The 15,046-nt window shown below is 46.9% G+C and overlaps 2 protein-coding genes across 5 annotated transcripts in view; one reads left to right on the top strand and one right to left on the bottom strand.

Annotated features, from left to right (window-relative positions):
• NFRKB (nuclear factor related to kappaB binding protein) overlaps positions 1 to 7,280 on the top strand; it is a 32,069-nt gene extending 24,789 nt beyond the window's left edge. For all 4 annotated transcript variants that reach the window (XM_011934679.1, XM_011934678.1, XM_011934677.1 and 1 more), the window contains 4 exons: positions 770 to 1,537; positions 5,078 to 5,184; positions 5,969 to 6,104; positions 6,220 to 7,280. In XM_011934679.1, the coding sequence (XP_011790069.1) occupies positions 770 to 1,537; positions 5,078 to 5,184; positions 5,969 to 6,104; positions 6,220 to 6,345 (1,137 nt within the window). In that variant the 3' untranslated portion in view covers positions 6,346 to 7,280. The remainder of the gene's footprint in view (positions 1 to 769; positions 1,538 to 5,077; positions 5,185 to 5,968; positions 6,105 to 6,219) is intronic.
• A 3,939-nt stretch (positions 7,281 to 11,219) lies between these two features.
• Positions 11,220 to 15,046, bottom strand: part of TMEM45B (transmembrane protein 45B) — a 44,058-nt gene continuing 40,231 nt past the window's right edge. Inside the window, exons 4-6 of the mRNA XM_011934674.1 lie at positions 14,778 to 14,962; positions 13,240 to 13,385; positions 11,220 to 12,155 (exon numbers count right to left, since the gene is read on the bottom strand). Of these exons, the coding sequence (XP_011790064.1) occupies positions 12,044 to 12,155; positions 13,240 to 13,385; positions 14,778 to 14,962 (443 nt within the window). The 3' untranslated portion in view covers positions 11,220 to 12,043. The remainder of the gene's footprint in view (positions 12,156 to 13,239; positions 13,386 to 14,777; positions 14,963 to 15,046) is intronic.

Below are 15,046 nucleotides of genomic sequence, written 5' to 3'. Positions count from 1 at the left end.
TGTTAGTATCTGCCTGGGGGCATCCTGGAACCAGTCTCCCGCACATACCGAGGGGTGACTGTATAGGTAGTTTTTAGAGGAGTTTTGCTTTTGAAGAGAGCAGAGAACTGGAGTTGAATGTGGAGTGCAGTAGGTGGAGGGAGGTGTAGAGTTAGCCAGGATTGGTTGTTTTTTAGGATGGGAGATATTACATGGTCCAGTAGAAGGGAGAAGATCGATCACGCCAGAGAGAGAGGAAGTCCCTGAGTAAGGCTAAAAGGCTTGCATCTGTTACACACGAGGGACTTGGCTTTAGGAGGTGGGAAGCCAGGCTCTGGTACACCTGTAGTCCCAGCTACTCAGGAGACTGAGGCAGGAGGAACATTGAAGCCCAGGAGCTCGAGGCTGCAGTAAGCTCTGATTGTACCACTGCGTTCCAGCCTAGTGACATAGCAAGACCCCGTCTCAAAAAGCCCTTTTCTAGGTTATAGATGTGTACAGAGATACTGATCAGTAAAATAATAGATCTTGGATTTACCTTTATATATTCTAATTCCTCCCTCCCCCACCACAGTGGGGAGGGATAGCTAAAACAAAGGATTAATTTTTGAAGCCGGGTGAAAGGTTATAAGGGTTTGTTATACTGTTCTCTACTTCTGTGAATGTTTGCAAAATGAAAAGTTTAAAAAAATACAAAACATCTACCCATGAAACGGAAGTTTGTCTAGTTGTATTTTGTAACCGGTTTACTAGTGTGAATCCCTGGTAAGTGCTGCTTCTCCCCTTCCAGGTGGCAATCACTGGGCAGCTTGGTGTGAAGCCCCAAACAGGCAACAGCATTCCACTCACAGCCACTAACTTCCACATCCAGGGTAAAGATGTATTGCGTCTGCCACCCTCTTCCATCACCACAGATGCCAAGGGCCAGACGGTTCTGCGAATCACTCCGGACATGATGGCCACGCTGGCCAAGTCCCAGGTTACCACAGTCAAATTGACCCAGGACCTCTTCGGGACAGGAGGCAACACTACAGGCAAAGGCATCTCTGCCACCTTACACGTCACTTCCAATCCAGTCCATGCAGCTGATAGCCCTGCCAAGGCCAGTTCAGCCAGTGCCCCTTCGTCCGCTCCAACAGGTACCACTGTGGTCAAAGTGACTCCTGACCTCAAGCCAACAGAAGCCTCAAGTTCAGCTTTTCGCTTGATGCCAGCCCTTGGCGTGAGTGTGGCTGACCAGAAGGGAAAAAGCACAGTGGCCTCTTCAGAAGCAAAACCAGCTGCCACGATCCGCATCGTGCAGGGACTGGGAGTGATGCCTCCCAAAGCAGGCCAGACCATCACCGTTGCAACCCATGCCAAGCAAGGGGCCTCGGTAGCCAGTGGGTCTGGAACTGTCCATACTTCAGCGGTGTCCTTGCCCAGTATGAATGCTGCCGTGTCCAAGACTGTGGCTGTGGCTTCTGGGACTGCAAGCACCCCCATCGGCATCGGCACGGGAGCCCCCACCGTGCGGCAGGTCCCCGTCAGCACTGCGGTTGTGTCCACGCCCCAGGCTGTGAGTAACTAGGGTGAAGCTTAGGCCTTCTTTTTAGAAAACTTAAGGTTCAGCTGCCCGTTGTGCGAGAGACTCCCTAAAAACTAGGAAACTTCTTCTTAGGAGTGGAAATTAGAGGCCCTAAATATCACCTCATTTACCCCAGAGAGATTGGTTTACTGATAGACTTTTGTTTTCCTTTGAAACACAATTTATCAAAGTGTGGTGCATGCATACATTCTTTTCAAATAGTAAAGAACAGTGCAGATGAAATAAAACCTGACCGTGTTCCAGTTCTCCCTTCATTAGATTAATTGCTGTTGGTAGTTCGGCATTTATCCTTCTAGTCCTTTTCTTGAGCATTTTCATACATGTACACCTAGTTTAAAAAACACCCATGAGAGACTTGATATATTCTGTGATTTGCTTTATTTATTTATTTATTTATGAGGCGGAGTTTCGCTATTGTTGTCCAGCCTGGAGTGCATTGGCGTGATCTCAGCTGACTGCAGCCTCTGCCTCCCGGGTTCAAGCGATTGTCCTGCCTCAGCCTCCCGAGTAGCTGGGATTACAGGCATGTGCCACCACACCCGGCTTATTTTGTATTTTTAGTAGAGACAGGGTTTCTCCATGCTGATTGCGAACATCCTGACCTCAGATGATCTGCCCACCTTGGCCTCCCAAAGTGCTGGGGATTACAGGCGTGAGTCACTGCCCCTGCCTGCTTTATTTATTTTTTATAAATGTCTTGATCATTCTAGGCCATACACAGATATTGACTGGGGTCTTTTTCATGGTAGAGCAACCAGTAGAAGGGGCTCTGCTCAAGGATGCGTTTCCACTGTTAGTCAGGCAGTGGCGAATGTTTCTGGGCTTATGTGTGAGCGTTTCTGAAGCGGAGAGTGCTAGCGCCAGCCTTGGGGGGTGCATACCTGGAGAGCTGAGATACTCCGGCGGCACCTCCTGAAAAGCCACATCCACGTGTGCCCCTATCAGCAAGCCTCCTGTTTCCCCTAGACCTTACCTTAACCGGTGCTGATACCACGGCTTTTTAACCTCGTATACATGTCTTACTGGTCAAAAGGGGGTTCTTTTTTGATTTCATATCCCTGATGTGAGTGAAGTTGAGTATCCATTCCTTTGGAGGTTGGCATGTGCTCCCTGGTGAGTAAATCTTTGCCACTTTTCTTTTGCGGTATTTGGCATTTTCATATTGTTTGAGGTGGCTTTTTATAACATCCTGAAGATATGGAATCTGTGGATGTGAATTCTTTATATGCATAGATAATATTTTTTTCCAGCCTGTCATCTTTTAACCTTATGTATGGAGTCTCTTGCTCTACAGAGCTTTGTAATTGTATCTAATTAGATCTATCAGCATTTCCTTTAATGGCTGGTAGGTTTTGTGTCTGTGTCTTCCTTACCCCAAGGTTATAAAATGTTAACCTTTATTTTCATAAAATACCTTGAGTTTAAAAAAAAAGTAGAATTGTTAATGCATTTGAAATATATTTTTGTGAATAGGATGAAGTTGAAATCTCATTTCCCAGTTTTCAAATTTGCCAGACTAATCAACTGTTGCTTCCCCCACTAGCTTGAAAGGCTACATTTATCATAAACCAAATCCTCATATCCACACAGGTGTCTGTGGATACATGTGTGTTTATGCTTTAGCCTCTAGGTAAGGAGCATTATTCAGAAGAGAGGTGTGTATGGACAGTGTAAAATACAGTTTCACTTTATTGAGCAAGCTATGTAGGGAAACCTTCATTAATTGGCATAAAAACCAGAGCAATGAAGAAGGATATAAACATAAGTCAAATGAACACCCAAAACAGAAAACCCTAACATAGTGTGGTTAAAAACGAAATAGTTGGTCAGGTGCAGTGTCTCACACCTGTCATTCTGGCACTTTGGGAGGCCAAGGCAGGCGGCTCACCTGAGGTCAGGAGTTCGAGACCAGCCTGGCCAACACGGTGAAACACCCCGTCTCTACCAGAAATGCAAAAATTAGCCGGGCGTGGTGATGGGTGCCAGTAATCCCAGCTACTCAGGAGGCTGAGGCAGGAGAATTGTTTGAACCCGGGAGGTGGAAGTTGCAGTGAGCCAAGATTGCACCATTGCACTCCAGCCTAGGTGGCAGAGCGAGACTCCGTCTCTCTCTCTGTCTCTCTCTCTGTCTCACACACACACACACACACACACACACACACACACAATAGTAGTTACTTAGGTTTCTACATCATAAAAGTTGAAATAAGGAAGCGGGGAGACTGCACTCACTTGATCCACTTTTGTTTCTGTTGAATCCCTCTAACATAGGTTGTATCAAGTGTCATCTGTCCTGTTATAATCAACCTGGGTAGGTGCAACTGGAGAGCATTTGGAGGGGCAGGAAGTATTGATGGTGCTTTTTCCCATTGTCTAGTCAGTTTTTTAGGTAGTTCCTGAGGGGATCATTCTAGGTGATATACTGGTCTGAGATGTTTTAAGCAACAAAGGCATTTTGAGGAAGAAAATAAAACCATAAGTAAATGTATCTGGAGGTACCATCTCAAGGTATTCTGTTGCCTGTTGCCCTCTGCATGCTTTTTTAATAGGCTCCACGCTGTGGGTGACCCCCATGGAGATAGGTGCAGGGACCTGCGGCGCAGTTTTGCAGCTGAGTGCCCGTCTCCTTAGAGTTAGCCTGCCTCTGTGGAATGCTGATGCCCTCTCCCAGCATCCTGTCAGCCAGCCCTCTTGAATTTTTTAAAACTCAGATTTAATTTACATAAGATTTTACTGCATATAAATTTTATTACCAGTCAAGCATTAAAACCAAGGCAGTCTGAAAACAGGTGACGCAGTGACCTGTCTTAACCATCCAAGTCCCAAAGACTCTAGGCCTTCTCAGTTTCTAAAAAAAAATTCTTTTCAGGCTTTATTAGCTTGGGGGTTGGACTTTTCACTTGATTGAGTTTATTATTAGTGTCCCCTAGCTAATCTCTCTTATCTCCGGGAGAAGTGGAAAGCACCAGAGAGCATGGCCTCTCCCTAATCTAGCACGCCCTGCTGTTTGTTCCTCACCAGTGGCCCTGCACTCCAGTGAGTAGTTGTGTGCTTTAGGTATTAACTCTTGAGGCCCTCTGTCCTTCCTCGAATTTATTTCACCAAGTAGTGATTGTGTGCCCAGCACTGTGCCATGTACTGAGGGATACAGAGATAAGTCTCTGTCCTCCAAGGAACTCAGAATCTTAGACTGTGCTAAAGCGAGGACACACCTGCCTTTGTGATTTAAATACAGGTTTTATCCTGTTGAAAGCAGATAGATAGGGTTGTTGCTGCTTTTGGTAGCATGAAAGAGGACGATAAAAGATCAGATACCACCTGGCTATGGTATATAAGTAGTTTCGTTAGGGTTTCCTGGGCCCAAACCTTAGGAGTCTGGAGACCCTGGTGGGTTCTGGGGACTCACAGCATCTGTAGTGCTTGCTCCTCAGTTCCTGATGCCCTGGAGGTGGCACTTGCTGGTTTTCCTTACCTCCTGTCTTACAAAACCTGACTGCCTTTTCTTTCTAGGGGAAGTTGCCTACACGGATCACTGTTCCCCTGTCTGTGATCAGCCAGCCAATGAAGGGCAAGAGTGTGGTCACAGCCCCCATCATCAAAGGCAACCTTGGAGCCAAGTGAGTGCTATGTCATTGTGAAGGAACCAGTTTCAGGGTGGAGGTGGCAGGCAGGGCTTACCAGTCCTTGTTACCGAATGGCGAAGTGGCTGGTCTTTCTGGGTCCCTCCTCTGACACCTCTCCTTTATTGTGCTCATCAACAGTATTTATTGAGCACCTAGTATTGTTTTAGGTGCCGTGATTAAAACAGATGAAAATCCCTGCTGTTCTCCAAGCATACGTTGTAAAGTAGAGAAGTAATAATAAAGCAGCATGCGTGGTGGTACATACTGGAGAAAAAAGGGTGTGGGGAGTGCTAAGATGGGGCTCAGCTAGATGTGAGGGCCACCTGCGGCCCTCCCTTTGACATTTGAGCTCTGAACCGAAGCAGTTCAGGGAATGAGGGTCACCTGTGGCCTTGATTTAAACAGGGATAAAGGGCACATTGAAGTCAGTCTGGCAGTCTCAGGGCAGCTTATGAGATGTGGCTATTAGGGGGAGGGTTTCTTGCAGACATGCATACCTCTCTGGGGCCCTGTCCACTATTCCTGCTGGTCAGGGCCAGGAGCCAAGGGCCATTTTATCCAGAGCACTAGGGGCTTCTGGGATTACTGTCTTCTCCTGCCATGGGAAGTGGAAAAGCTAGAAGAAAGGTGGTCTCAGCAATTGGTTTCCATTTCAATCTGAAATGCTGGGATTTTCATTGGCACAGACCTCCCTGTTGTCCTTCAATGCATGGCCTAAATCTGGGCCAGAGAATACCTGCCGATATCGTTATACCTCACCCCTGCTTTCCCTCCACAGCCTCAGTGGGTTGGGCCGCAACATCATCCTCACAACTATGCCAGCGGGCACTAAGCTCATTGCTGGCAATAAGCCTGTTAGTTTCCTCACTGCTCAGCAGTTGCAGCAGCTTCAGCAGCAAGGTCAGGCCACACAGGTAAGGCCCAGGGCAAATTCTTCGCCATATCGGGCTCCTCTCTGATTCCACTGCTGTTCTTAACTGGTGCGCCCACTTGCAGTCCATTGACCTGACCTTCTCTCTTTGCAAACAGGTGCGCATCCAGACTGTCCCTGCATCCCATCTCCAACAGGGAACAGCTTCTGGCTCCTCCAAAGCGGTCTCCACTGTTGTTGTGACTACAGCTCCGTCTCCTAAACAGGCACCTGAGCAACAATGATGATGAGAGAGGATGGCTTCCATGAAAGACCATGCCTGTTCTGTCCTGGCTGAGAAGGGAGCAGGGAGGTTGCATCATTCTTTTAAGCTTGCCTGTTCAAGGCAGCCAGGCTGGGGATGATGGCAACAGTGGCCTGGATTCTGCTGCCACGTGCCATAGTGGAGCACCCTGGGAAAGGTTCACTCCAGGGTTCCAGGGTCTGCTGTCGACCAATCTAGGAGAATATTCTGTTGGAATTGCAGGAGGTACCAGTTATGTCCTACAAGCCAGAGTTCTGAGAGTAAGACCCCCAGGGAAGGCTTACCAGTCGCAGAGTGCACAGACAATGAATAAGCTGGTTCTCCGTGAGGATTGTATTTTTTGGCTTCTGGTCTTCTCCATGACTAGTGGTCTGGATAGGAGTTTGCGTCCAGAAAATTTTATGTAATTTATTTTTTTAAAGAACCTGTTGTACATCTTTATCAAATATAAACTTGGGCTTTAGCCACCCTCTCCACCAAACTGACTTATTCTTTTGACTAGAATGAGAAAATGGCAAGAATCTTAGTAAGGTGGTAGCCAACTTGGTAACTGCATAGTAATCAAGAGGCTGTAAGATGGGAAGACAACGTAGGCAGTGGGGTAGAGTGGGTCCCCTGAAATGGGATTCTCTTGGCACTGCCTGTTAAAGATAGGGGTGTTGGGATCTTGATTGTGGCCCCCTCGGCTTCACCTGCCCGCTTCGCCCTTCTTGGCAAGCCTGTTCACATGGACGTCCAGAGCCAGCGGACAGAGAGGAGGGGAGTGACAGCAGAGGTGCTGCTTTTGCAGCACAAACTTTGTTGCAGTTCAGAGAGTACACATTCTGCTCTGCTCCTGAGCAAGAGTTGCAAACCAGGCTCTTGAGGCTGGCCATTTGTTTTTGTAAATAAAGTTTTATTGGAACACAGCCCAGACCCATTTGTGTTTGTTTTATCTGTGGCTGTTTTCAGATTCGAAGGCAAAATTGAGTAGTTGACATAGAGAGACTGTGTGGCCTTGAAGCCTAAACTATTGTCCATATGGCCTTTTAAGAAATTTTTTTTTTTTTTTTTTTTTGGTGGCTGGGCTCGGTGGCTCACACCTGTAATCCCAGCACTTTGGGAGGTCGAGGTGGGCAGATGACAACGTCAGGAGATCGAGACCATCCTGACCAGCATGGTGAAACCCTGTCTCTACTAAATTACAAAAAATTAGCTGGTCATGTGGTGTGTGCATGTAGTTCAGCTACTTGGGAGGCTGAGGCAGGGGAATTGCTTGACCCCAGGAGGCGGAGGTTGCAGTGTGCCAAGATCATGCCACTGCACTCCAGCCTGTGAGACTCCGTCTCAAAAGAAAAAAAAAAAAGTTTTTTGACCCTTGCTCCAGAGTAGAGATGGTGGAGGACAGTGGGGGTACAAGGAACAGGGATCTGTCTGCCTGGCAGTACCAGCCCCAAAAGAAGCCAGTCTAGATTTGCAGGTCATTTAATCCTGGCTATTTCATGCTTCTCAGCCTCTGTCGGCTACAAGGAGAGTTCAGGACGATACTTTAAAATGTGATTAATTCAAGCACTGGTTGTCAACAATGTATGTGTCTCTTGTTTTGGGGCAGCAGTGAGTGGTAAAGGGTTTCTGAGGTGATAGGGCTTCCATGACTCTCTTGAAAGTGCCCAAATTATTAAAAATGTATCTTTAATTTTTGGAGTGTATTGAAGCTCTTTTGTGGGTTCTGGGTGAAGAGGTGGAGCCGGAGGATGTGGGATGGAAGGAGCCTGGCTTAGCTGTTGGGTGGTTAGGCAGTTGCCGAGAAGTGGAGGAGGATCTGGGAGGCTGGCTGGCTCCACAGCTCTTTCACAGACATTTCGTTTAGAGCAATTCTGTAAAACCAGTGTCATCATTCCTCTTTTAACCGTTGGAAGACATGAGTCTGAGTTGAAGTTAAAGAGAAGCTTCTGATTCTAAGTCCAGTCTCTTTCTGTTGCCTTCCTCTGGGCAGGAGGGCTGTGATGTATCCTGGCGAGCCTGGGGGCGATCCAGTCTTAGGAGATGGGAAGCCTGCATTGCAGAGAGCAGAAGTGAATGGGCCTCCCGGGTTGAGCTTGTGATGAGCAAGTAGACTGGCACGGGATGAGGTTGGCAGTTGGGGAGAGGTAGGATGTAGTGTGGGGAAATGGGTCTTTCCACTTGAGAAAGGCGAGTGTGTCAGCGTTTGATAGTCCTTTGATATTTGCGTATCTTTGTTATTTTCAGGAATCACATTTCACCTGGAAGGCCATGTGGCAGTTTTTAAACAAGAAAAAAAAAAAAAAGAAAGTAGAAATTCCAGAGATCCTGTCTTAGGTATTTACTGCCAGCTACAAACAAACCCCTTCTGAATTTACTTAACAAGGAATTTCATAAAAGTAGCTCTGGCATTCAGCCACAGCCCTGCCTGCATTCCTGTTTGCTGAGGTCAACTGACTCTGCTTGTCGTTTTTTGCACATGCGGACATGTGCATTCTGGAGAGCAGGGAGTGAGTGTACAGTTCAGGTTGCTTCAGGATGCTGACTCGTCAGGACGTGTAACTTCGGCACTATCCAGCCTGTGGGTGGAATAACAATAGCGTAGAATGGAAACTCCCTACTGGAGCTGTTTACGGCGACAGCCCAGGATTTGTGCCACACTAGCTTCCTTCATATGCTGGCTTCAGGTTTGTGATAGATGAATGGCGCAGCTATGGTGAGTGTTTTGTTTTTGTTTTTGAGATGGAGTCTCACTCTGTAGCCCAGGCTGGAGTGATGCAGTGAAATCTCAGCTCACTGCAACCTCTGCCTCCTGGGCTCAAGATTTTCTCCTGCCTCAGCCTCCTGAGTAGTTGGGATCAGTCATAGGCATGCGCCACCAAGCCCTGCTAATTTTTGTATTTTTGGTAGAGATGGGGTTTCACCATGTTGGCGAGGCTGGTCTCCAACTCCTCACCTTAGGTGATCTGCCTGCCCCAGCCTCCCAAAGTGCTGGGATTACAGGCGTGAGCCACTGCATCCGGCCATGGTGCGTGTTTTGTAGGGAATGATTCCAGAAGGATTTCTGGTAGCAACGATTGAGCCTCTGGTTGACAGAGATTGGTAAAATTATTCAGAAAACACATCTAAGACAGGATGTGGAGAATAGTATTGTCATCAGTTTATACTTTAATACCACATCTAATAATGTTTATGATAGGGTTGATTACTTCCATGAAGGCATCACAAGCCTTGCTGTGTGAAGGGCATCTAAATACATTTTAATATATCTGTTCTTTACACCTCAGCCCCTCACTCTGGAGAAAATAGTACATTTTCTTAAAATATGGTACACTTAAAAGAAACTCATGTGGATCTTTTCTTTGAAAGTAAAACTGAATAGGTCCTTCTGCCCACCTCCAGTCCCCAAGGAAAGAAGACATTTCATGTTGATTGCCAATAATAGGTCCTTCAGTGTTTGTTGAATGAAGAATGCTTGTGTTTCTCTACTGGCCAACCAAGGTGGCTCCTGAAAGTGGAACCCAGGGTTCTCTAATAACTAAATTAGTGCTTTTAGTAGCTCATTTTGAATCCCTAAGCAGTGACTTCAACTCTGAAAGGCTGGCTAACCCTGGGAGGTTACCTTCATTTAGTGAAGTACAGCATTTCTTCCAAAGCGCATGCAGTGCTGGATGTAAATTCTCTTTCCTGGGTTTGTGTGACGTAGCAGGGTGGAATGGTGAGAGAGGCCTGGTTTTGGAGTCATACTGAAGACTGGCTTTGCCACCTGGCATCTGTGTGGTCTTAGGCCAGCCAACTTTTCTTTCCCTTTTTTTTTTTTGAGATGGAGTCTTGCTCTGTCGCCAAACTGGAGTGGAGTGGCACAATCTCAGCTCCCTGCAACGTCTGCCTCCCGGGTTCAAGTGATTCTCCTGCCTCAGCCTCCCAAGTAGCTGGGACTACCAGCACCCACCACCACACCCAACTAATTTTTGTATTTTTAGTAGAGACAGGGTTTCACCATGTTGGCCAGGATGGTCTCAATCTCTTGACCTCGTGATCCACCCGCCTCGGCCTCCCAAAGTGCTGGATTACGAGCCACTGTGCCCAGCTAGGGCTGCCAGCTTTTCTGAAAGACCTCATGCTCTTACGCATTACAAGCGGTTGTGAGAACCAGATGAGATCGGGCGCATCTCAGAATCTGAAAAATACTATGCACATAGAAAGTATTATTTGGTCTCTGAGGCCCATCAACTTGGTCCTAACCCACTTTTATCAGTTTGTAGAACTTAATCTTTTTAAGTTCTCCATATTTGTTATGCTTTCATTTTTCAATGTGCTACTCTCTCAGCCTGGGATGGGTTTTCTCTACAGGGCAAGTTCTGTATTTCCCCTCCTCTCCTTTTTGTCACCGTGGCTTGTCCTTGTCTCTCACAGCACCCGTCACACTGGGTGTGACTACTGGCATGTCTCTCCTGTTTGACTATAAACTCCTTGCTGGACACCTGTCTCAGGAGTCCTTATAGCCATCTCAGTGCTGTTGCAAAGTAGATATTTAATAAATACTTGTTGAAGGAAGTTTTTATTTTTTGAGACAGTCTTGCTCTGTCACCTGGGCTGGAGTGCAGTGGCGTGATCTCGGATCACTGCAAGCTCCCCTCCCAGGTTCACACCATTCTCTTGCCTCAGCCTCCTGAGTAGCTGGGACTACAGGCACCTGCCACCATGCCCAGCTAATTTTTTGTATTTTCGGTAGAGACGGGGTTTCACCATGTTAGCCAGGATGGTCTCGATCTCCTGACCCTGTGATCTGCCTGCCTCGGCCTCCCAAAGTGCTGGGATTACAGGTGCAGTGAAGGAAGTTTTTTAAAAAAAACAGATCCAGAAGCAAGATTAGGGTTTCAATACTTTACATTACTAATTCTGAATTCTTTATCCTTTGCTTTCAGCTATATTAAAATTGAAAGCCTTCCATACCTGATATTTTTCTCTCTACCTCATTATACAGCTTTCCTATCAGATCTTCTGTTAGGGTGACTTTGAGGAGTCAGAACATCAGGGCCCCAACTTTCAGTAGAGCCATTAACCAGCTTCCTGATTAAAAAAAAAAATCACCTTTGGCCTAATTTTGTCACTTACAAACAGTGGTTTAGTACCCTGGTATGATTAGTTATGATATGTTTAACAGTAGTTTAAAATACCAAAGCTTGTGAATTATTTTACTTTTAAAAAATATGTCAGTTAGAGTTAGAACTCTAAAGACACTGTCATTTGCTTACACATTCTAACATATTTCTAATAAAAAAGTACCTGCTTGCTTAAGAGAAAAAGGGATAAGTTACCAAAAGCAGCAAGTTCTCCTGCTGGACTCACATCCTGGATTCATCCATGAGGCCACTTCCATTGTAAAGCTTTTAGCATCTCTTGATTTCTCTTTACACTGAGGCACAGAGGCCTGCTGCTTGGAGGCCTTAATTTTTCCTTGTGAGGGGTACTATACCAACACAGACTTTAAATCACGTTAAAAATCCCAACTGCAAGATACACAGGATGCTGTAGGCCTGATTTCCTGTTCTAGAACCTCCAGCCTTGTGTTGAATGAGGAGGTGCAAATATATAGACCCTTAAGATCAGACCATGGCAGGCATTCAGGTGGGGGGATGAACTCCATTCATTCCAGCTGTTCGGTGGGACATCTACGCCCTCCACATCTCGGCTCATTCCTCATCTGAGCCATTCAAGAGGGCGGTCTGGTAAGTGTCACCTGAATTCAGTTTCTGAATTCCAATGATTTCTCCCCTTCCGTGTTTCTTCATCCGAGTCAAAAGGCTTTAATAGAGAAACAATAAGAGCCAATTAGCCAGAGATTCCCTTAATCCATTACCCAAGGATGTGAAGGCATCTACTGGTTCTTAAACTATTTTCTTTATATTTCTGTCAAATACTGTGATTACATGTCTATAAACTAGACTTCTTAGGAAATATCAGTAGATAAAGGGGCATCGGTGGAAACTACTGAATGTCATAATTAAGGCCAAGGTCTCCTGCCTATCTTGGTTTACTGTTTCAGTGGCTGGGCAGCAGAACTAGAACAAACTGACTTGAGCTCCCTTCTCTTTGGTCCATATGGAACTCTTTCTGGATGAAATAATGGCAAAAATCACAGTTACTTTTGCACCAACCTAATATTCTACTTGGGATCTAGAGAAATGACTTAGAAAGAAAGGTAGGGGCAGCCAAACAGCAAATAGAACTGGTAATACCATTTGCTAAAAGTCACCCTTGCACTGAGAGGCTCTGCCACTTATTAGTGGGGTGACCTTGGTCAAGTTACTCAGCTTTTTGAAGACTTTAACAGCGCATACTTCATAGAGCAATGAAGATTAAATGGGATAATAGAGTGTAGCTGCTTTCCACTGGGCCTGGGGTGCAGCAAGTGCATAGGAGTCCATAGCTGTTATCTATCTACCTCTAATGAGTACTTCAGTGAGGGGTGGAGTGCAGTTTGTCTTAACGTTCTGCTCTGGTTTATTTTTTGATTGTCACATGGTCTCTGGGAAGCAGGGAGGGCAGGTCCGGAAGTAAGATGATGGGTCCAGATTGAACCGTTACAGTGAGGACTACCATCCAGTACTGAGTCCCATTTCAGTTTTCCCCACCACACCACAGGCTTAAAATCTGTGAGGCCTGCATTTGAAACCTGGGTCCCTCAGGTTACTATGACCCAGACAGGTCATTTAATTTTGAAAAGCTTCATTCCCCTTATTTGCAAATAAGGGTAGTGACACCTTCCCTGCATGAGTACCTTGCACAGAATTTGACGTGTAGTCGGCACTCATCAGATGGTGCCAGCTAATCACATCAGTCCTGCTTAGAGCTAGGAGGAAAAGCTTCACTGAAGTCTCAGACATACCAGTAAACAAGAGAATAGCTGATGGCCACGATGCTGAGGGCAGCCAGGTAGTGCCAGCAGAAGCACATGGTGATGAACATGAGGTTGGCCTCATCCTTCTGGTCCCATTCGGGTGCTCCAAAAGGTGGGAACAGCACAAACCCAATCTAGGGGATTACGCAGAGAGGTTGGTCTTAGGGTTGGTTGTCCTGAGAAGCAACCTAGCAATCCTGTGGCCACCGAAGTGGCCCGTATGTTACCACCACCTCGTAGTTCCCTCACTTCGTTAGCATCGAAAGACCTTTTCACATAGAAAAATGGCTCTCGCCGGGCACGGTGGCTCAAGCCTGTAATACCAGCACTTTGGGAGGCTGAGGCAGGCGGATCATGAGGTTAGGAGTTTCGAGACCAGCCTGGCCAACATCGGGAAACCCTGTCTCTACTAAAAATACAAAAAATGAGCTGGGCGTGGCGGTGGGCGCCTGTAATCCTAGCTAATTGGGAGGCTGAGGCAGGAGAACTGCTTGAGCTTGGGAAGTGGAGGTTGCAGTGAGCCGAGATTGTGACACCTGCACACCAGCCTGGGCCACAGTGCAAGACTCCGTCTCAAAAAATAAAAAGGCCAGGTGCGGTGGCTCATGCCTGTAATCCCAGCACTTTGGGAGGCTGAGGTAGGCAGATCACGAGGTCAGGAGACTGAGACCATCCTGGCTAACACAATGAAACCTCATCTCTACTAAAAATACAAAAAATAGATGGGCGTGGTGGTGGGTGCCTGTAGTCCCAGCTACTTGGGAGGCTGAGGTAGGAGAATGGCGTGAACCTGGGAGGTGGAGCTTGCAGTGAGCCAAGATGCTACTGCACTCCAGCCTGGGTGACAGAGCAAGACTCCATCTCAAAAAAAAAAAAAAAAAAAAATGGCTTCAGGTTAATTTTAAGGCTTGCTTAAAAACACAACAGGGCCAGGTGCAGTGGCTCATACCTATAATCCCAGCTCTTTGGGAGGCTGAGGCAGGCGGATCACGAGGTCAGGAGTTCGAAACCAACCTGGCCAACCTGCTGAAACCCTGTCTCTACTAAAAATACAAAAAAATGAGCCAGATGTGGTGGCGGGCACCTGTAACCTGAGCTACTCGGGACGGTGAGGCACGAGAATTGCCTGAACCTGGGAGATGGAAGTTGCAGTGAGCCAAGATTGCGCTATTGCACTCTAGCCTGGGTGACAGGGCGATTCTCTCTCAAACAACAAAACAGAACTTCAGGGCCCACATTTCCAGTGGACAGTTCAGCAGGCAGAGCCTGTGAAAGGCATCAGCCCATCCTCTGGGGAGGACAGCTGAACCTCACTGTGCATGCTCTAAATTTTGGATTGCTGACGCATCCTCTGGATGTTAATGGATAAAACTAGAAGTCAAAGGGTAGGCATGGGGGCAAAAGGGTCATCTAAACCCCTTTGCATGACATGTTAGTGCTGCGTTTTCAAACCCCATATAATCAGGGATACACTCGGTGGGGCTGCTCCATCCATACCAGCGAGGGGCCTGGGTGTGGAAAATCACCTGCCAGAACCAGGTTCCCTGAAGAATGAGGAGACTGGTTCGGAAAAGTTCCAGCACGATGTGGTCCCGCAAGATCACTTCTAGGGAGATACTAACACACCCCACGAACAGAGCGTACAGCAGGAGCGAGTGGATGTGTTGGTCCAGCGGAGGCCGGTTGTGGACGTGGTAGTAGAAGAGGAAACCTGCCACAGACCAGATGGCAGCTGTCAGTGCCCCGCTTGGCCTTCACCATCACCGGTGTTTCCTCCTACACCTGTCTCAGCTAG

The sequence above is a fragment of the Colobus angolensis genome, unplaced genomic scaffold, assembly GCF_000951035.1.
Source record: "Colobus angolensis palliatus isolate OR3802 unplaced genomic scaffold, Cang.pa_1.0 Scaffold137, whole genome shotgun sequence".
Lineage (NCBI taxonomy): Eukaryota > Metazoa > Chordata > Mammalia > Primates > Cercopithecidae > Colobus > Colobus angolensis.
The sequence above is the reverse complement of the archived record's forward strand: the minus strand, read 5'-3'. Positions and strand labels throughout refer to the sequence as shown.